The sequence below is a fragment of the Nannospalax galili genome, unplaced genomic scaffold (assembly GCF_000622305.1).
Source record: "Nannospalax galili isolate Female #2095 unplaced genomic scaffold, S.galili_v1.0 scaffold716, whole genome shotgun sequence".
Lineage (NCBI taxonomy): Eukaryota > Metazoa > Chordata > Mammalia > Rodentia > Spalacidae > Nannospalax > Nannospalax galili.
This window is the reverse complement of record NW_008339517.1, coordinates 3,749,281-3,773,003: the sequence shown is the minus strand read 5'-3', so window position 1 is coordinate 3,773,003 and position 23,723 is coordinate 3,749,281. Positions and strand designations below refer to the sequence as shown.

The 23,723-nt window shown below is 35.8% G+C and overlaps 1 protein-coding gene across 7 annotated transcripts in view; it reads left to right on the top strand.

Moving 5' to 3' along the window:
- Positions 1–23,372, top strand: part of Cdh8 (cadherin 8) — a 380,999-nt gene extending 357,627 nt beyond the window's left edge. For 2 of the 7 annotated variants that reach the window (XM_008834245.2, XM_017798463.1), the window contains 2 exons: positions 14,361–14,612; positions 16,319–17,667. In XM_008834245.2, coding sequence (XP_008832467.1) covers positions 14,361–14,612; positions 16,319–16,812 — 746 coding nt within the window. In that variant the 3' untranslated portion in view covers positions 16,813–17,667. Of the gene's footprint in view, positions 1–14,360; positions 14,613–16,318; positions 17,668–18,136; positions 18,361–22,392 lie in introns of those variants that run through there. The other 5 variants (XM_008834250.2, XM_008834248.3, XM_017798462.1 and 2 more) reach the window with 5 other exon arrangements.
- The last annotated feature ends 351 nt before the right edge of the window (positions 23,373–23,723 follow it).

Genomic DNA, 23,723 nt, shown 5'->3' with positions numbered 1-23,723 from the left:
AGCTAGCTCCATGAGACGTTGTCTAATTCAAAGTAGGTAGTGACAAACATATATATATATATATGTAACAATAATAATCAAAGAAGAGAACAAGAAATTGAGAGGCAGTGGGGAGGGGTCATGGGAGGTGTTGTAAGGGAGCTGGAAAGGATGGACAGAATGCAAAAGCAATACCCATGTATGAACATCTCAAAAATAAAAAAAGAAGTTTAAAAAATGGCATTCATGCAAAATTGGAATGGGTTCTTGGAGTAGCTTTCCTTTGTGGGTTTGTTAATGCATTTGTTCTTTTAGTAAAATGAAGGTAATAGTAGTCATCATTGCTCACTCCAAAGAGCTTGAAGAGATCAATATACCCATCTTCTGAACATTAAGGGATCTGTAAAAATTTCATGTAGCATACTAATTAAGACCAGGGGACAGCTACCACACTCATACTACCTGGGACCATACAAGTGAATGTACTGTGGAACTATGTTTTGGTGATATCTATACTCTGGGCACTCAAATAGTTCACTGATTCATAATGAACTTATAGTGAACGTTACTTCATATTATATGTACTCTTATGTGACTATGTCAAGCTTTGTAATCTCATTTCAAATTATTTTTCATGTTTGTGCATGCAAATTGTGTATGTGTGTATATGATTAACCAAGTGTATGCATGGGTATAGAGGCCAAGGATTGATGTCAGGTATCTTCTTTATTTTTATTTCTTATTTTTTAATTTATCTATTTACCATCTGTATATCTATCATGTATTTATTAATTTATTTGTGTGTGCTCCTGTATGTACCAAGGCATGCACGTGGAGGTCAGGGGACAAATTCTAGGTTCAGTTTTCTCCTTCCTCATGTAGGCTTCAGAGTCCCAGCACCCGTTTTCAGGCTTGGCCACAGCCCTTCCTCAGTGGCCCATCTTACCTTTTGCAACATGTTCTCTCAGTGAATCTGGAGCTCATGGATTTGGCAAGAGTATCTGGCTAGCAAAACCCCAGGAACTTCCTGTTTCATTTAGCCAATGCTGTAATCGCAGGATCATTAAGTTTTGCACCTGTTTTCTACACAGGTCCCGGAGATCCAAACTCAAGTCTTCATATGTGCAAAGCAAGCACTTTACTGAGAGAGTTATCCAGGTTCTGGATATCTTTGTAACCCCTTGAAAAATCATACGCTTTTGTCGACTAGAGACCTTGACCACATTCTCTTTTTCTTCTTTCTGTGAAAGGTGTCATGTGATGGAAAAACTCGCTCATGTAGTTTCTCTTCTATACTTGTTTTTGGATTCCTAAGCAAAACCTTCTTAGAATCCTTCTTCACTTGCTATTTAAGGTACTTTTTGAAGGTGACAAAGAAATATAAAAAATACATTGAATATCATTCTAATTCTTACTTTCAGCTGACAAACTAAACAAATCATGTTACCTTCCCAAAATCCTGCTCCTCGAGGTAAAATGGAGGTAAACAATGCCTTCCTGACACAGAGAATTATGAATATATGTAGCCAGAGTCTTTGATTGCACTCATTTTATGGGGAAACCACAGTAAAACTGGGAACAGAAATGTGCTCTGGAAGCAAAAATCTAAAAAAGAAGCTTCTGCCAGGTTCCTGTTCCCTCCAGAGGCAAGGGGAATGTCCTTGCTGCCAGGCTTCTGCTGCTGCGGGCATTCCTTGGCTTGTGGCCATATCATGCCATCTCCTCCTCCAGGGTAACACTTTCCTTCGTTTCCATTGTGTCAAATTTCCTTTTCGTTCATCTTGCAAAGACGTGTATTATAGACTTTAGGACCCACAACACTTCCATATCTCAAGACTTTTAAGTGTGTAACTTTCAAAGAGTCTTTCCCAAGTAAGATCACATTCCCAGGTTCTGTGGATTAGGAGATTGACATGATTTAGGAGAAAATATCCATTCATGGTGTTAAACTAATATTCTACCACTTACCACAACCTAAAGACGAAGAACACTAAAACTGGGAGGGTGAGATGGAAAGTACAATTTTTTGTAGGCATCATTCCACTAATGGTCATCTTCATATGATACAAAAACTCTTTATATTAATAGTTTAAAACAATAAACCTAACTTATTTTTAAAATGTTTTTGTTGAATTTTTTGCAGTTCATATAATATATTTTAATCAAATTTAGACACCATTCACTCATCAGTGCCTTCCCATATCTGCCCACAATGTGCTGGATACATTTAGTTGTTAGCTTTACACACATCAGGTGTCTCTGTGGTCAAAATCTTCTTAGAAGTATTTCCTCAAGGTCAGCACACAGAAGCTGTGATTCAGAAGGGGCCCAAGCTTCCGTCTCAAGATGATAATATATAAGAGTCTCCTCATTGGTTCTGGCATTGAAAAGCATGAAGGGGTCACAAAGAACAACTGACACAAACTCAGTTGCAGTGAAGACCCCCAAGATTGAAGAGGTCATGGAGAGAATCTGAGGCTTTGCTCCTCGAGCGGCCAGAAGAGCCCATTGGTGAAGGTGCAGCCTAAGTTTCAATAGAGACCCCAGCATATTGGATATGTCAGGACCATGGGATGACCACCAAGGGCAGCAGCATGTCCGGAATGGAGCAGGCCGGAGCCTACAAGGCAAGCTGTGTGTTCTGTGGATGGCAGAGCCAGAGAAGCACAGCCGCCCAAGCCCTTTGGAGCCAAGAAGACTGTGAGTGAATCCCAAAGGTCCAGCCTCAGCTACTTTGCTGGACTTTGTTTTTGCTTAGGTGTGCCCCATTCTTCTCTTTTGAAATGAATCAGTATTTGATTCGTTTTTTTAAATTTCAGGAGCCTGAAGTTGAGACTGTTTGAAAAGAGACTTTGCACACTTAAATTGTTTGAGTTTTTTTAAGGACCGTGGGACTTTTAAGTTATACTTTTTAAAAAAAAATATTTTGTTTATTGTTTTCATTTTATGTGTATTCATGCATTGCCTGCATGTAGGTAAGGGCACCCGATGTGGGTGCTGGGATTTGAACCCGGGTCTTCTGCAAGAACAGACAGTGTTGTTAAGGGCCGAGCCATCTCTCTATCCCCAAAGTTGTGCTGTTTTATGCTGTGATAGTAAATATTAGCATCATGCCTTGGGGATAAGAAATAGAAAATTTATGGTTTAATGATGCATTTGTCTGTCAAGTTGACAAGGGGTCCATTGTGCTGGATAGCTTTAGTTGTCTACTTGACACATCTGGGTAGAGAGAACCTCAATTGAGGAATTCCTTCCATTGGAGTGGCCTCTGGTCATATCTGCAGGACAGTTTTTTGATTGTTGAGTGATGTGGGAGGGCCCAGTCCACTGTGGCAATGCCACCCCAATGACTCTGATATTCATTCATATTTTTAGACCCAATCCGGTACCTGAATGAAGTCATAAAGTAATTAAATTTGAAACTAAATAAAAAGTATCCTCATTACCTGTCTGAACACTGTATGTTCAAATGACATCATATTTATGCTATTTTTTCTTTGTGGACACAATCACAGTGAAAGCACTAACACATATATGTTATAGATACACACATATAAACATGCTTCTACATACAAATATAATATAATTCTTACAAGCACTTGGTGTAAATGATATGTCATTCACCCATTAGAAAAAAAAACAAAAAAAAAAAAAAAAAAAACAAACAACAAAAACAAAAACAAAACAAAAACAAACAAACAAAAAAAAACCTACTTATGTTTCATTGACTGTCTGTACATTTCCATTACAAAATGACAACTATGCAGATATTTATAGAACTGTGGTGCTGGAGGAGCTATAATGCAGAAGGAGCTTGGAAAGTGCTTTTCTATGTTTACAAAAAAGTGCCAATTCATTCTTTGTGTAATTTTAGATTGTTGAGTAAACATTACGCTTAATGATAATCCAGATACTTCTGAAAGGATCCCAGATCATGGTGTGTTTTTAAAACCAATTGGATGAATGTTGTTTGACTAAATATGTTTTATTATTAAAGATGATTTTATCTTGAAGTGAATCACCACTCTACCACTGAAATGAAAGACACCAGGTGGCAGAATGGAAAATCTAAAGAGAAAAGACATGGGAAAACACCAAACAAATAAGCCAGAAATCCAGTTAGGTAGTCTAGATCACATATCTATTTGTTGCAGATTTAGTGTGATGGTATATGTTCAATGAATCATGTGGGGAGTTATAATGGGGTAGGTGGAGTCTTACTTCACAAAAACTTTTCTTATGAATTGATTACCATGTAAGTATTCCCAAATGGATTCTTCATTTGGAGAATAAAGATGCGTATGAAGTACAGATGTTATATTTGCTTCATATTCCTAAGTATTAGTCACCATATATGCATTCTTGTACTATGCTGAGAGACCATAGGTTTGGTATTTGTAATTCTTTTGATAAGTATTTATAAATAACAGATACAGTACAATGATAAGAACTTAATTAAAACTCTTGCCCATGCCTTCTAATTGTAGTTCCCATTTCCCCATGTATTGGCCTTCTGTTTTTCATTCCACTTGACTTGACCAAGAACATTTGAATTAAATTTGCAAGTAAAATATCATAAAATATTTCTCAAAAAGGCACACTATCTACTAATGATCTTTTCAGCAATTTGTTCTGTCTTGCTGGCAAGATCCTTCTTTAACTCTTATCTTACATGTAAAAGGCAAATGAGCAGTGGGCGCTCCATGATGTTTAACCATGGGCCCCGAACAAAAGTCATGTTTATGCATTAGGACCACCACCGAGGAACAACACCGATACTGTCAGAAGATCAGAATTGCTGCTGTTTTTCTAGAAACAGAATATGTGAAAAGAACATGAGCGGAAATATTGACAGAAGTAATAATGGACTCTGGTTAAAAATACAAGACAATGGCTAGCCAAGAGCAAGGAAAGAAACGGAAGAAAGAAATGATGGAAGGAATGAAAGAAGGAAGGGAAGGGGGGTGAATCCAGGGAAGGAAATTAGCGAAGATTATGATATGAATATACAAAAAGCATGAGCAAAATTAGACAAAAACAAAAATTATATAGATGTGCATGATTTATCTCTTTAAAAAGACTTCATTTTCTCATGGAATCAGTGAGTGATTATAACATGGTCTTAATCTGTTCTGGGTACTGTTAAAGCTTACTACAGAATGACTGGTTTAGGCAACAAAAATTTCACAGGCAAATTTTTCACAGGCAAAAAGTCCAAATTAAATATGCTGGAGAGGTAGGTGTCAAGCTGTGGCCTTATCTCTTGACAAATGGATGGCCACTGCCTGTGTGGGTACCAAAGAGTGTCAGCTCCTTAGAGCTTCTTCTTACCTCCTCTTACTAATCCTAGACAGTTACCACTTTCATCCTTATTACATGAATAATGTCTCCATTTCCATGTACAGCAATACCAGAAAGTACCACTTCAACCTTGGAATCTCACAGAGGCAAATTTAGCAAGCTCGTAACAAATACTGTTATTAGTAAAGGGAAAAACAAGGTTATTTGTACTATTCATCTTATGTGAAATTATGGTTCAATATTCAGTTCTGGATAATTAATTACTGAATATCAATAATCAAGCAAGAAATTCATTCTAGAATAAAAAGACTACACTCTGAATATAGAACAAAGGTATCCATTTTAAGCAGTAAAAGAGAATTCTATTGCAAACATCTTTTGATGACATTTTTTAATATTTAGACCATTTCTTCCCTGAGCCTTCATCCTGGCACCTACGCACCCTCAATTTATTGCTCACATTCTATGATATGAAGCATGCCCAGAGAAAGACTTGGAAACTGTCAAAGTTTCTCTTAAATTTCCATATACAACCGTAGGCTATATATACTTACCAGTAACTTGAAATTGAACTCTGTCTTTGATTTATTTTGAACCACATATAACTTTCTTTATCAAGTCACATGAAGGGAAATGAATGTAAAATAGCTTATGATTATTAAGCCATTTATTATCTAACAAATATATTCTGAACCCTCATTAATGCATTTAAATTAGTTATTTGTTACTTGGAAGTTTTATAGTTTATTTTCATATCTCTGATACCTGTCAAATCTCCATTACTTTATCATTTCTTTGTAATAGTGTTCTGATGAAAATGCAAACATTTTTAGCACATTCAACAACTATTTTTTCTGGAACAATTTGGAGAAACTTGTGGGGGAAATTATTCACAAAGAAATAACATTTAAGTATAGACAAAATCATACAGGAATCATTCACAATTTGAGTTACAGCTAAAAAGTGGGAGAGAAATTATGTGTCAAAAGAATGACGTGAAGGTTCTACAAAGGAAAGATGCTTAGCTCAGAAAATGTCAGGATAACAGAACAAGGAGAAAGAGAGAAATCTATAGTTCAAGGAGGTGGAGACTAGGCAGGAGCCAAACCATGTAAGTTATACGGGGAGAAACACAATTTTATTTTTTTTAATTTATTTTTATTTATATGAGTTTTATGCCCACATGTGTCTAAGTACACCTGTGTCGTGCAATGCCCAGGGAGGTTAGAAAAGGGCATCTATTCCCTCCAACCAGAACTACAGATGGTTGTTAGTCCCCATGTGGGTCCTGTGATTCAAACCTGGGTCCTCTGCAAGAACAGTTAGTGCTCTTAACTGCTGAGTCATCTCTCCAGTCCCACAAAATTGTAATTATTAATGGAAATATACGATTATAAAGACTCTCCTTCTCTGTGTGCACTCTATTTATATGTGTATCTACATCTATCTATCTAACTATCATCATCTATCTGTCATCTATCTATTGCTCTATCATCTATCTATTGGTCTAGCTAGATGAGGACATAAATAAAAATGTTAATAAATGTGTGTATATATCAAAATGCCTATATCTATATAAATGTGTCTATATTGATATATATATATATACATATACCTCTCTACATATTCTGTGAGGCAATGGCATTCATTTTTGTTAATATAATATTCTCATGTAATTTGTCCCACTAAATTTCACCTTCCTGCTCTCTGTTTGACCTGCCCTCACTCTCTTCAGTGTCTCTTGCTCCAGGCACTATCAGACAAACCACATATCATATTTTTATCTGAATTTTTCATAGTTTATATATTTCGGGGGGTATGACTTAACAAAGAAACGAACACCGGACACCTTCACTTCATACCCACCCACAGTCTCCATTAGCTTTCGCCCACACATCATGGGACCCCAGTCTCACCCCAGGTTGATAACTGCCTCCTCTCGTGTCCACGCCAGTAAGATGCCACGGCCATCTTTTTTTTTGTGCCCCTTCTGTTCCAAAATGGCATCCAGAAACCCCTCCCTCCATGGCTAACTCTCTGTAGTCAATTCTCCACAGCAGGCCCAGACCCTTGGAGGAACCAGGATCTCTGGGACACAATTATGTTTGCTGATTTTATTTGTCATTAACAGAAATTCTTCAAAGGTTAGGTAGATCTATGGATGGATAGACTGAAACTCCTACAAGATGTTTCCCTTCCTTATTATTTTGAAACATTTCATTTTGTAATGAATCAGATATTGAGTTCTTTGAAGCTAAAGTCATTTCAAATAAAAATGGACTAAACTATGGCACTGATGTCATGAAAGTGCATTTCTGTTCCAGGTACTGTGCTGGAGACTCTGCATAATGCTATAATGGTTATTTCTCCAAATTCCTTACATTTTAGTGAGATAATATATCTTATGTAATAGTATCAATTGCATAAACATTGTCAAAATTTTGTCAAAAGACAAAAGTAGTTTTGAGATTGCTGCTTTTGATGTTGTTTGCATAACATCCCATCAAATGTAACAAAATTACTTGGAAAAAATTATGAATATTAAGATTATAATAGTTTTATTCATGACCTATTGTCAGGATTTGTTTTGGGGAGAGTGGGTGTGGGTTTTTGTTGTTGTTGTTGTTGTTGTTGTTGTTTGGGGGGGTGGGGCTTGGTCTCAAAACTCAGCTGCCCTGAAACTCAATGGACAGACAGATCAGGCTGGCATGACTCTAACAGAAATCTACCTGCTTCTGCCTTCAGAGTGCTGGGATCAAATGCCTGCAACACCATGCCTAGCTTCTATTGTCAGGATTTGAAAGAATATTTGTAGAAAATAACGTAGCTATACTATGCTGACTAAAACTTAGAAAGCCTGTGTGCTTGAAAACAATTATTTTTTATTGGGTCCTTTAATATTTGCTGTTTGCATGTCTTTCTTAAATAAAGATAAAGGAACTGAATATTGGTACTTTAGTAGTAATATTATTTAAAGCATGCCTCATGATATTAGACCACTTTAATTCTCCATTACAGTATTTCCTTTAGTAGTTAATTCTAAACAAGCGAGTATGGAGTGGAAACAAAAATCTAAAAAGAAAATCATTCTTCTCCTTGGTCTAATGTTCATAAGTAAAGCAGTGGAAAAAGATAAGTGAACTGAAAATTCCTTATTGGAAGGAATAATGTGTAATATGGGTATTGAATACTTCGTCACTGAGAGTGTCACAGAGCCAAAGAATGTGGTTTAAATGTTTCAGTGCAGCGCAACTGTATGAGCTCGTACATTTATCTGTTCAGCTGGATGTCACCTCAGCTTAGAAAAGGTCAAAAGTGCTGCCTCAACCATTCCTTAAATACACCCTACAAAATGTTTCCATCATTTAGGAAAACGTATTGCCATATAGTCCAGCAATTATAGCTGGAAAAGAAATATCATGTGGTATACACATATGAATTTCAGCAGTAGTTTCTTCTTGTTTATCATGTATTTTCTAGTCTCTATGAGTCTGCTTATAAATCAGTACTAAGACATACTTTATATTTGTCCTGCTGGAAAAGAAGAAGCATATGACAGGAATGCAGAACACAGCACTGTGAGCCATAAGGGGAGACCGGGCTTAAGCACAGAAACCACTAGCCTACACAGTATTAAAACACAAGAAATCAGAGGGAATGAAAGAAATATTTCCAAGGACTCCATTGTAAAATTGAAGTCAGGTTTGAAGTACATGGATGCATTTACATCAGTGCCTTCTTTCTATTATTAGAAAAATAGATGAATGCTTAAAAACAAAACAAAACAAACAAAACAATAAAAAAGCCAGACATGGAGGGACATGTCTTTCATACCAGCACTCAAGAGGCAAAGGCAGGGGTCTGTCTGTGAGATCAAGGCCAATCTGCTCTGCATAGTGAGTTCCAAAGGACACCCTGTCTCAATCAATCAATAATTAAAACAAAACAAAACAAAATGAAAATAGATGAATGCATATAAAGCAACACTATTAAAATATCTTCTAATAAATACCATCAATCTTTTTATTAACTAAACGCAGTTATTTTTCCTTTTTTATTCAAATTTTTGAATTTTCATATAATATAATTTGACAGTATTCAGATCCCCTTCTGTATCCACATCTCCCTTTATCACCCCCTCCCTGATTTAAGGTACTCCCCTGTTTCTTTCAAGGGTGGCCCTCTTGAGAGGTTAACCAGACTGCAGTAGATGGGTCCAAACTGAAGCATATTCTTTTTCTTCTCTTTCTTTTTAATATTTTATTTGTTATTTTTTATCTTATGTGTATGCGTGTATAGCCTGCATGTAGGTAAGTGCACCCGTGTCATGCAATGCTCGCGAAGGACAGAAGAGGCTGTCAGATCCCGTGGAACTGGAGTTATGGACAGTTGTTAGCTGCCATGTGGATGCTGGGATTCGAACCTGGGTTTTCTGCAAGAACAGCCACTGTTCTTAACCGCTGAGCCATCTCTCCAGCCCCATTGACATTATTTTCCTTCTTAAAACATCAGAAATATAACAAAGAGGTTGACTATAACTTATTCTTCAAAATACTCTCAGAGATCTGGTTCATATAGGACAATTATAAACCAAGTTGAACCAATGACATTGAAAATAAATGAAATCTTTATTTTGGGGGAACAAATGACTAGACAGATGTATTCAACACAATATCAGAATTGGGTTATTATTCTCTGTTTTATCAATTTCACTCTACTCCTTAAATTCTCTTCATTCTTCTGATTGCATTAGGCTTAGTTTTCTTTCCTCTTCTTGGAGTCTCCTAGTAAAAAGCTAAGCTATCACTTTGTGATCTTTATGATGTCTTAATACAGGTAAATAAAGCCGTAGGATTCTTCCAGATACAGCTAGTTTCCTTTGCAACCCATACATTTTCATTCATCGAGTCTTCACTTCTAGCACAGTATTTTCTACGGTCCGGATCCCTATTGCTTTGATCTTTGTCCCAACAGTTCCTAATCAAATTCATACCCCTCTCCCCCATCCATGCCCTCAAAACCCTCACTGGACCTCATGAATTCCGCCGTACGCGGTAAACCTAAGCAGTCAAGCATTTGTACCCTCAATCCTCCGGTGCACATTCATCCACTCTAGTCTAGTCAGCCGATCTACAGCCAGTAAGTGCTCTTTCACTTCCACATGTGTTTTCATGGAGTGACTGGAGAGCATATTCTGAATCATTTCTATCAGTCTACGTTCAGTTTGTAGTTTATGCAGTTTGAAATGCTAAATGTTCTAAGCGCCCTTGAGTGGAATATGTATCCTTTTGTTGTTTAGTGGAATGTTCTGTGGGCTTCTGTTATGCCTTGTTATATATTTTCTCATTGCTCAAGGTTTCTATTTTGTTTTAAACATTACTGAAATTGAGATATTGAGGTACTTTATTATCTTTTTTGCATTTATACATGTGGTATACACAATACATTAAATACATACTGTTTTATATAATTGTTTTCAAAACAGTATCATATAAAATGACAAATTATGTATTTACATTGTCTTTTATAACCACTTAATTTTCGTTCATACTTTCTCTTTTAATGTGCATTTGAATTACTGTGTTGGAATATTTGTTTTCACTCATAGAAAATGTTCCTTCAATAAATGCTAAAAACAAATTCAGCTTTCTAAATATCTGATAGTTTCAGAGAGAGAGAGAGAGGGACAGAGAGACAGAGACAGGGACAGAGAGAGACAGAGAGACAGAGAGAGACTACACCTAAGTGTACACAACAGATTTTGGAGTTGTTTTGCTGGATATAATTACTGGTTGTCAGATTGGGAAATAGCTGTATAAAATTCAGCTGTTAATTATCCCAGGGTTCCCTTGGAAACTATGTTATCCGTTGTTTCAAGATTTTCCCTTTACCTTTCCCTGTTTTATTGTGGCTCGACTGTATGGTTGAAATCATGTTCCTTTACTTCCTGTTCCTCCAGAACCATCGCCAAGGACTTTCAATGTAATTCTTTTTATCTTTTGTAGTTTTCGTCAGATACAGTGGGCAGCATGTCGAGTACGGCTCTTGCTACCACACTGGCATAAAATTCCCTAGTGAGATCAATATTTTCACAGAAAATGTGTTGGCTATTATTTGAAATAAGAGCAATTTGCAAAATAGTTATATATTAAACATGAGAGAAGATAATTGAAAATATAATTCTACAAGACAACTAAATTTATGAAGGCTTATTTTAGCAACAAGCTGTATACAGTAACAACAATAAAAATAACAGAAGTTGCGGAAAGTTTTATATCTAAATTAATTTATCGACATATGCTATAGAAAATAAACCATAATTTTGGCAAAGAAGATTGATAGCCAAGTAGTATCAGTGCTCTACATATTTATCTATAGTATATATAATATGTTAAGTTTTATTAAATATTTACCAGAGTTATTTAAGAATTATAATGAAACCTGAGTATCTGCATCTATACTTTTCAAAGAGCAGCAAACAGAAGTAGCCTTACAGAAGCACATCGTAACATAAAGTGTTCTGATAAATATCAAGGCTAATTGTATATTTTCATGTATAAATAGGATGCTATTAATTCAAGACAAAAATACAGACTATTAAAATTGAACAGAGGTCCCTGAAAATATGTGAATACAGAACGTTTGTATCAGTGAACAAAGGAGATATCACACTATAATTAACCATGACAAAATCAATCATTAGTGTGGAAAAAACAATCAACACCATATAATATCCCCAACCACAAAGGTAGAGTTATCGAAAGATAGCCATGCTTAATTCAGATTTTAAATATGTTAAACATTAAGCAAAAAAGACAAAATAAGTTTTCAAAAACAAAATACAATTTTACAAGAGAAGATATTTGCAATTCGTACTTTAAACATTTATTCTGCCCGTTCCCATACATTAATTTGAATTGTATGAAACCGTTCATTTCTGGATTTTAATATGTTTTAATATGTTCTGTAATGATAATTTCATTTACTGACTAAAAATAAGACTAAGTAAAAAAATAGTATGTGCAAACATCAAAAAGATTAATTTAAAAAGAAGAGGTTTTTACAAAGGAGAATTAGAAGATAGATGGGAATTGATGCTGCCCAGGGCTGCCCTCCAAGACTTAACAAGAATGACTAATGTACTTCCTTTACACAGTCAATAATTTTATAGATGCATAAAAGAGGAAAAATGCAAATTCTAGGATTAGTACAAAAATACAAGGTGGAGTTTAGCTTTGCATTCATCAATGCTTGGCAAAGTAGAAGAGATGACTTTGCTGTGTAGCCAGTAACATTGCTGTTACTCCAAATTATCACTGAAAAATCTGGAGCCACACTTTCTTTTATAAATAATGTCAACCACCCAAAGGCAAAAACCTCATAGTAATTTTATTAATTTTACATCTTAAGAACAATTCATGTCTTCTGTTTTGAACTATGATATATGGAATCATCCAACAAATGCTTCCTGTGCTAGTTAACTCTGTTCAAACTTGTCAGATAATTTCTGAAAGTATAATGCAACCATACACTCTGTGTTGAGATAATGTTCTCCTGCTTTTAGCTCACTGGAATTTCCTACTAGGTCATGGAAATAAAGAGTACTGGATCATTTGGCATATCACTGCTTAACTTCATTAGAAACATCTTTTTGCTCTGCAAATTGCTATATAATGAGGCACAACCAGAAGAAATTTAGAAAAAAATTATTAACTCAGAGTGCCTTTTCTGTTTGACTACTTGCTAGTAAAGTATTATAGGCCTGTTTATATCTTAAACAAAGTAAAATGACATATAATTATGCATCTATTTTGAAGAATGATTACCATCTTCTGCAAAACTCTAATAGAGGTTACTATATAGTAAAGTCATTTGAATTGAATATTTGCCTACTTATTTGAATGTTTTGGAAATCAGTAGGACACTGGTGACCAGAAATTGGAGAGCAGTGCATTGGAATCATAGATGACATAGTTTAGTAGAACATAATGATGTAACCCAGTGTTCTGACATCTGGGAATTTGTCAATATTTGAAAAAATTCCTAATACACAAAGCTATTTTGTCCAAATAACACCACTCACAGTAACCAAATATTGTTATTTCCTTTGGCTGGCATATCAGTGTGTGATAATCAGTATTTTCATTTTGAGTAACTATTTGTCTTCCATTGATTCAAATGAAAGGACAGCTTGAAATGTAGGCATCGTGACTATTAGTCCCTAGAGAAGGATGAATGACTAAGGAGCTCATTAGTGGGGTAGGGGTGAAATTTTGAGAACTAATGGGCTAATGTGGGAGGTATCACTTGTCATTGACCAATTTTATTTCAAACTGAAGTTATAGTCTCACATATTACTTAAACGTCCATAATTATTGGTTCAGATAATAAGTTATATCTCCATTTAAGTAGCCAAAGTGAATACTTGCTCCTGAATCTCACATTTTCTTGCTTGTTTGCGACCACAGTATGAGGGAACTCTCCAGAATTTTAATAGATGTGGCACATCTCCTCCAACTGGCAGGAATGTGACTTTTGTTATCTCATTATAAATGCTTCAGGGCATGATGGCTCACTGTTGTTCCATAATGTGGTGGTCGATAAAGTACATACCTTGCATATCATATCCCCACCCAAACTATCTTTTAACAAAGAGCATCATAAATAAATCTTTTCAATATGATAATTGTTTATCCAGTTAACTTCTCTGAATACATCCTAAACTAGCTTATGGATTTATAGAGATGGGTTAACATGTGCTTTATAAAAAGACCGTTGGAGTTTGTTTTTATAATATCAATCTTGCATTTACAAGGGAGTGGTAAATTCTATCAATTCATCATGGTTTTCCATTTTTTTTAACCTTTTTGGTGTGTGTGTGTGTGTGTGTGTGTGTGTGTGTGCGCGCGCGCGCTCTTGTTCATGCCCATTGATAAAGGAAAGGGAAGTCTTAATCCCTAGTTGATCCATTATAAGTAGAAATGGCTTAAGGTTTACAGAGGGTTCTTGGACTACATAAACAACTATTGTTTGGACCTCCATGAAATGATGCAAATTACTGTCATTTTCAATTTTTCTAGATAATTCCCTCAGCATTTTGGCAAAACATAATGGATTCAATCGCCAGAAGCAAGAAGTCTACCTTTTACCAATAGTTATCAGTGACAGTGGGAATCCCCCACTGAGCAGCACCAGCACCTTAACCATCCGGGTCTGTGGCTGCAGCAATGATGGTGTTGTCCAGTCTTGTAATGTTGAAGCTTATGTCCTTCCGATTGGACTCAGTATGGGCGCCTTAATCGCCATATTAGCATGCATCATTTTGCTGCTAGGTACGTATTTCCTTTATAGCCTAATGGTCATGAATGACTGTTAATAAGAACAGAAAGTAGTCAACATTTTCTGGGGGATGAAGCAATTTAGCACTGCAAAACCATTAAGATGAAAAGAGAAAGGGTTGCGAAAACCATGCAGGGGTTGAGAGGCCTTTAAGTGTCTTTTTTCAAACACATCACCAATGAAAATAATGTAAAAAACCAAAACGGTGGTTGGGATTAGAATGGAGATGAAGCTCTCTACACTCACCACAGCACTTGTTAAATCAAAAGATCTCAGTCGGGAGAGGCATACCTGTTTACTTCAAGAGCTGGCTCTCCTATGCCCTCATTGCTGTTGGATCTAAACAATTCATGGCAAACATGTATTAAGTTAAGGACAGATGAATTAAGTTTAGTGAAACACCATACACACACACACATACACACACACACAAGAAAAAAAACTGGTAAAATTATGCTCCCTAAAAATTAGTTACATAAATATAAGATCAAACTAAAATGAAGATTACAAATAAAGATAGAATTTGTATATTCCAGGCCTGGAGAGATGGCTCAGCAGTTAAGAGTACTGACTGATCTTGCATAGGAGCCGGGTTCAACTCCCAGCACACACCCAGTGGCTAAGAACCGGATCCCACACCATCTTCTGGCCTCTGCAGGCACTGTACAATAAGGGTGCACTTCCACATAGGCAGTACACTTAAACACGAAAAATAATGAATAGAAATATTTTTAAAATATTTGTATAACCCTCCCACTAAGAAGTCACAGTCTTTATGAGTACATGCATTGGTAGTGTGTTTGTAATCCCTGCACACAGAAAGAGAGGAGAAGTCACTGTTCAAGGCCAGGCTGGGCTACATGCTAAGATTCTGGTCAAAAAGCATACAACCAGTAGTTTGATTTTAGGAAAATATCAAAGAACATTAAGATTTATCTTTCCCTTAAAGAATTAAAGAACTTGATTGTGTTAGTTACCTTTTTCTGTTACCACTGTCTTACTCTCTTGTTCATCCCCTGCCATGGATTTAAGCATCATTTCACTTCACTAACATATTTTACTTTAATAGTTCAAGCTGTATTTGGCTGATCAGCCTGCTTGGGTATACGTTCCTTTCCCTAACCCTACACTGTGCTAACCTTTTACCTATCTAGGTAAAAGAGCCCCAAACACCATTCAGTATGACTTTTTCTATATGATTTGATATTCATTTATTGTATAAAACATTATTTAACTGGAGAGTATCTTAATTATTACAATACATGGTGTGGGAATAAGTTTAAGTGGTTCGTGTGCTTGTATAACATGTAAGATGTCCTGGATTAGTGCATACTACCACTCCCACTACCTTATGCTATTAAATAATTTACTCAATATATAACGAATTAGTTGTGTTATGGGTATTATTTTCCATTTTTAACTAACTTCAGTATGGAATGCAATTGTAAACATTGCCACAACTAATTGCAAACTCATGTAATCCAGCACCCTTGTGTTTATTAAACACCAAGTGATTTTGGACATTATTTGCTCAAAGTCAGTAAGTATTCACCCTTCAGAAAGATGTTTAGCTTAAATTCCTATTGAGGATTATGAAAGATTATGCTTCTTAAAAATATTCCTCTCCCTAACGTATAGTACGTGTTGCTCGTGGCATACTGTGTTTGTAAGGCTCATTTTATTTGACTTTTCCTTACAGTCATCGTGGTGCTGTTTGTTACCCTGCGGCGGCATAAAAATGAGCCATTAATTATAAAAGATGATGAAGACGTTCGAGAAAACATCATTCGCTACGATGACGAAGGTGGAGGGGAGGAGGACACTGAAGCTTTTGACATTGCAACTTTGCAAAACCCAGATGGAATAAATGGATTTTTACCCCGTAAGGATATTAAACCAGATTTGCAGTTTATGCCAAGGCAAGGGCTTGCTCCAGTTCCAAATGGTGTTGATGTCGATGAATTTATAAATGTAAGGCTGCATGAGGCAGATAATGACCCTACGGCCCCACCATATGACTCCATTCAGATTTATGGCTATGAAGGCCGAGGGTCTGTGGCTGGCTCCCTCAGCTCCTTGGAGTCCACCACATCAGACTCAGACCAGAATTTTGACTACCTCAGTGACTGGGGTCCCCGCTTTAAGAGACTGGGAGAACTCTACTCTGTTGGGGAAAGTGACAAAGAAACTTGACAGTGGATTATAAATAAGTCAATGGAACTGAGCATTCTGTAATATTCTAGGGTCACGCCCTTAGATACAACCAACGTGGCTATTTGTTTTAGAGGCAAGCTTAGCACCAATCATCTATAGACTCAACCACATTTTAATGTTGAACCAAAAAAATAATAAAAATAAAAAGTATATGTTAGGAGGTTATAAATCTTGTGCAGTGTGAATTAAGTATGTGGAGTGTCTAGAAGTCCTTGGATATTTGATATTTACCTGACCGCCACAGCAAAGATTGGGATCCTAGCTAATCCTTAGAGAAATGGTTTAAAAAGAGAAAAAAATATCAAAATTAAAAGGTGCTTTATTAGAAAAATGGACCTGCAAGGATTCTGCTACTGACATGTGTCGTCTGCAAGGATTTTTATGAATGCAAATGGTTTTTTTTCCCTTCACCAATAAGGATCCCGTCACAAATGATAAAGCAATACTTGGTCTGCTGTACGTTATGACTTTATGGAGTTTGGGGAGGCCTCCTAGATTATACGGTACGGTGACCACACATTGTACATAATTGTTGGCCCCATTCACCAGAGACTGAATAGCATCTTTAAATATTGTGTCGAGCCTTAAAAATATTCACATGTTCGTAATCCATTCCAGGGTGGGGATTGCCAATTCAGAGGTGGGAGGAGAGCAATCCCGTTCAAACAGGCTGTGTCTAGCAGGACCTCCTCGTTCCCTTCAATTCATCCTCTTCCACAAGGACACAGAGATAAACTGTATCCCACAGCGGACCACATCAGAGGCAGATGGTTTTAATGCTAGCGCGTGAATTTATTTGTTTAATCCTCAAAATAAATATTTTATTGATGTCCATTAATGTTTTTATTTATTAAGGTTGGTAATCTATAGATTAAGGGATTATATGGGGAAAAACTAAATTATATCCATTAATAATCCTTTAGATGGTTTTATATAAATATCTATACAATGAATGTTTAATACATGTACATTTTGATGAGATACGTATGGAAGGCAATATTATCAACAGGAGAGCTAATAGTCTCTTTAGAGTAGAAAGTGTTATTGTGACTGGTGATGACAGGAACAGCATTTTCCCAGAGAAACTTTTGGACTGTTTTCTATTTTGTTCATAACCCTAGTATTTGGTGTTTTTACTACAAGCACAAACATCTGAAAGTATATTGATTCCTGTGAATATTTAAACTCTAGACTTTTAGATATCTACATAATTCCCTACCCAGTAAATGCTTCAAGTTGCCCTACACCCACTATTTTAGAGCAGGAACTGATTTGTACATAATTTTACTGCTTATGTTTTTAGCACTCCTGTCCCTGATCATGGTGATGCACAGAACGTCTTAGACTCCAGATACAGAACAGCACTAGAAGATGTGAGCATATTTAATTTGTGACGCAAACCTGCCATGTAGGAGTAGAAAATAATGTATGATAAAGCTCAAGTATTACATGCAGATTATTTTTATTTTCTACTTTGCTTTAATGCAATATTGTTTATTTACTCCATGTATTGTATTCAGAGAAACTCCTGTATTGTTTCCTACTTTGTGAAATATATTTTTATAAATACCTTTGTTGTCATCATTTTTTTTCCAGTTAAATGAAGGCATAAGAGAAAAATTATTGACAATTAAAACTCTAAACTGTTAAATCAAATCACACCATGGACCACTTTTAGTTGTAAGAGTCGCTATTATCATAAAGAAACAGAGAAGAGAAATGGCTTGCTAATGTTCCCATTACAAGAGGACATCGTAGACATAAACATACTATGCCATACCTAAAACTCAGTGAAGCATGTCTTTGAAACCTCTGAAGATAGAAACTGAGGTGGACTTAGAAGATGACAAAGAGTAAAAAGACAATGTTGGGCAGGAAAAACTTTCAGATGAGCTGGCAGGTCCAAATGTGACAAAAGAAAGGGATCGGAGAGCAGGATTTGGCAACAAATACTAGATCACATTTCAGATCTAAAGACACATCTTTGCTAGCTCCTCAGAGAATCCTTTAGAGCAAGATTGCTGGGTTCTTGTAACCTGCTATTTCATCCACTGTCTTGGGGCTGCCTAAGGAAAACATGGCCTTGGTCTGAAAACTGAAGGCAACAATTTCTGGATCCTGTCCTTACTATAACAGAACAAAATGATGGAATGTTCTACTTGGATATTAAGAGCTATGCCATAGCTTACCAACCCCTTACAGGTCCCTGTTTTCTGATAACTCACTTTTCATACTTACAGCAGTGGCTACTGAACACTTTTCATGAAGTCAAAGGGAAAGTTCCAAGTGGCTTTTGTACAGTGTTTAAATCAAACACTTGATGAAATAAACTGTCAATAGTATATTTAGTAATAATGAAAAACAAAATCCTACTATCTGACATATTATACACTAAGGCAAAATTATTTTTATTTTCCTGCTTCACTTCAGATACATCTCAGTTGACTATTTAGTAAATTGCCATAAAACAAGCTTGTATAACAAATATCACACTATTTTTTCTAATAATATAAAATTAATATCCTACAATGTTAATGAGCAATAGGAAAATATTCATGTATTGTGGGCAGGAGACAATGTCTGTTGAACCACTCTTCCAAATCATTCCTAAACATCTACTTGGCCCAGGAAGGGAGCATGGGAACATGAACTCATCATTAATATTTCTTATTTATTTTCATCTAAGCATTTTACATGTCATACAAGCACTGTCAAATTTTGAAATACGGGACAAAGTGATGCTGAGCTCATTACACGACTAAACTATGTGAATACACTTTTAGAGTACCTTGAATATTAACAATATCTGAAGAAGACACATAGACCATTTGACTAAAGCTTTTACTTTAGCAACAAACTTACTAGCATTACCCCATCCAAAGAGATTTACTAAAATTGAAAGGCTCTATCAAATAATTAAGTGACTCGTTTAAATTTGTCAATATTTTTATTAATTTTCTGTTTTATCAATGTTGGTGTATCAAATGAATCTTACACATACACGTACAGTTATTTATCAACATAATACTGCCTCATTCTGCAGTCTTTTCATTGTATCTATGATCTTCCTCCCAAGCACCAGCCTCCTAAGGCTTCTGTGCAAATGGAAAAAAAGAAGCCTGTTAATCTGGAGCCACCTGAAACAAAATTAGTTTCCCTTGGTGTGTTTCACTTCAAGGGTTTCATCTGGGGAACAAAGGGATCCCTGAGTCGCTGAAATGCGACATGGGATCAATTCAGCCTCTAATTTGTGTATTATTTGAGCAAAGCAAATTAAAAAAAAAAAAACTCTTAAACTTTCACATGTACATATTATCAAGTATTAGCAAGCTATTTCTTAAAATATTTCTTAGTATGAAAGCAATCTGTATAATTTAAAAAGGGTTATGGTAGGATATTGAAATATGCTACAAATTAAATTCATGTGTTACTATTCACTCACCAAACTGTGCTACCTAGGATATGAACTTCACAGTAAAACTGTTCTGTACAAAAGAAAGTGTTGGTAAGCGTTTGTGTGTATATAACATGAAAGAAAACTTGGATTCACTGGCACCGCCAGTGAGGAAAGGATCCTCAGAAACAGACAAAAGTGTCTATGGGAGAGTTTGCTTAATCATATGCTTAAAGTAAGACAAGTCTCTGCATGAGACTTAGAAATCTCCTAGGAGCAGCCGACTCCACACTGAGACTCAACAGAGGGCTGGGCTACGCTGTATTTTGGAGAAGGAAAGCAGGTGCTGAGAGCTAAGTAGCCAATTACTTTTTATAGCCACATAAGGACTGGAGGAAAGTAGTCCCTTCCAACATGCTGTATTATGCGATCGCTGGCATTGCAGGGAAGCTCACGAATGTATAACCTTCTGATTGCCTTTTTGATTGAAAGTTCCATCTGAGATCAAGGCAGTGCAACCAGTAATAAGATTTCAAAAAATCCCATCACTGGCACTGTTGGAAAGGTTGAGCATGACTGAAATCCCATCATTGTCAGTCAAAAAGATAAGGTAACAGTGGGCATCACTATAAAAGCTGTATAAATGCACAATTTAAACATGAACATCAACACTGAGAAGGATACACAGACATTCATATGCATGTGCACACATACATATATACACAAATGTACACAAAAAATTAGCTACTGGGGTAATTTATAATAAGTTTTCATTTCAATAATAATAAGTTTTCATTTCAGAGTCTCATATATTAAACCAAACCTGAAATAGTGTCTCTTTGTTTTCCTGAATCTAACCTTGAAGTTGAAAGCAGTCTGACTAAGGGTAAAGGTTTTTAAATGTGAGTTTTCATTTATGAACATAATCATAGCTCACAGAGCCTGGGATTATAATTAAATGCATCACATCATGAAGTTGGATTTGTATTCTCATGGAGAGAACAAATACAGAATATATTTGATAAAAAATATTTTCCTCTATGTGTTCACTTTTCTTCAGTTCTAATACAATTTTATTTGCTTATACAAAGTCCTTTTAGAATGTTGGTGTTGGCTAACAGGTTTTGAGTATATTGTATACTATTATAGCTGTTGATATTTATGATAATTATGATGTCTCTATTTCCTATCATTAATGGAGGTGTTTATTTTTATCATTTTATCCATAGCCAACACATGATGGATTCAATAGTATATTCTTACTATTTAAGCTATTCTAGCAACATTATTTTTGTTGTAGTTCCCAAATTATAGGGTCTGTGCAATGAAAAATCCTACTTCCTCTCTTGACAAGGATTTCATCCACTATGCTCATTTATTGAGCACCTAGCAGATGGAACTAGGCTGCATAGGTGATATGAAACAATTAAATATGATGGTATCCTCAAACTTATTTCCCCTGTTTAATGTAGTAGATCAATCTCATCTAAACTAACTTTTGAAACGGTCTTTGCCTGTGGTTAAATAGTATTTATGAGTTTGAACTTCGGTTGGTCTCATATTAGAGTTCCTAACTTCCCCAAAACAATCTTAGCTCTAATTATCTTGTGAGGCTGTAAATGATGAGATAGAAAGTAGCCATCTATTATTCTATGAAAGGGATGAGAATGAAGAAAGCAACTCTGAATGGTAAAACATGAAAGCTTTGTGGGATATTTCTTTTAAAAGACAGGAATTAAGCAACAAGTAGATAAATTATAAAAAGCACATGTAATGATTAATGGTACATGTAGACATTCAAGAAAGAATCCAAATGAAGAAAGGATCCTGAGAATGCCTAAATTACAGCATATTTCATGGGTGACATGAGAAAGATTTTCAGGTGCTTATTAAGGAATCTTCTAGGATTACCATGCAGGTCTAAAAAGTGGAAGACAGGAGTTGAACTTCTTTTCTGGGATTGTAAAGTGTAAGTGCATTTGTATGCACCTCTCTTTCGCTGATGCCAGATCCACTAAGAGGTATTTGTTGGAGGCATGGGTGCCTATGAGCACTTTTTCCATTTGAGTTAACTGTCACTATCTGATTGACACCTTGAATACAGCTCTTATCTCCAACAGGTATCTCTACTAATATATAATAGATATCTCTATTATTATTCACAGATTACAGAAGAGGGTTGCTAGGAGGAATGTCAGAGAACACTGCCTGAAGAAAAGGACTATGGAAAATGGTGACTTCAATGAACCCAGAGGCCAGAACTACAGAAGACAATGAGAGGTCACTAAAGGCACATGCTAATCACTTCAGACCTCCTCTGTGCATTCAGTATCTCCAGGGCCATCTCACGGCTCCACGTGGATATGAGCAATATTTCAATATTTTAACAATCACTGTTTAAGATTGAACACAGCAGTTATGAGTCATTGGTGGAGATGATTTCCTGTTTCTGTTCCATGCTTTCCCTTCACCACAACTCTCTCTGATACTTTCCTAACTTTTCTTTAATTCAACCTCTACAGTTTGGGATATACCACTTATTTGTCACGTTTGACTGTTGGATATGTGACTGGATGATTTAAGATTCATGTTAGAGCTATAACAATACTGCAAATAAACTTTTAAAATTCCTTCCTAACAACCAATGTCTTTTATACAGATGCATGTTCTAGACATAGTATTTGTGACAGGGAAATGATATGCTCACCATAATTATCTTGCCCCTCATAGAAATAGGATGTGTGTGATTTGATAAGTTAATAAAGAAGCAAAAAATAATAAAACATTAGATTTGTCTGTATCATAGAAGAGATTAGCAGGATTCAAAGAACATAGGGGGAGAGCATAATAACCTACCAGTTCATGGTATTCTATAACAAGTTATGCTAAGATGAGTCTTGGACTCGACAGTGCCTGTTGCAGGATATTGACTTCCAGGGTCTGAAAATGATGCTGAGTTGAAAGATTTCTCAGAATCCTTTACTGCTAGGGCTTCCTAACATGCAAAATACCCCATGTGACCAAGTTTCTAGGACCATTTTATGTAACAGATATTTATTGATATTTACTATTTCACTGTTCTATATGGTTGTAATATAACAAGTCTGTGTCCACATAATTTGGTGGTGTGGGACAAAAGAAAACAAACAGGAATAAGTAAAAAAAAAAAAAAGAAATATGGAAGACCGAAAAAAAAACAGATAAAATTCTAATATTTAAAGCAGATGGCCTTGACCAAGTTTCTATGACCATTTTATGTAACAGATATTTATTGATATTTACTATTTCACTGTTCTATATGGTTGTAATATAACAAGTCTGTGTCCACATAATTTGGTGGTGTGGGACAAAAGAAAACAAACAGGAATAAGTAAAAAAAAAAAAGCAATATGGTAGACCGTAAAATAAACAGATAAAATTCTAATATTTGAAGCAGATTGCACTGGGTGGTATTTGAGTTGTCATGTTTCATAAGAGCAAACCACAGCAAAGAGCA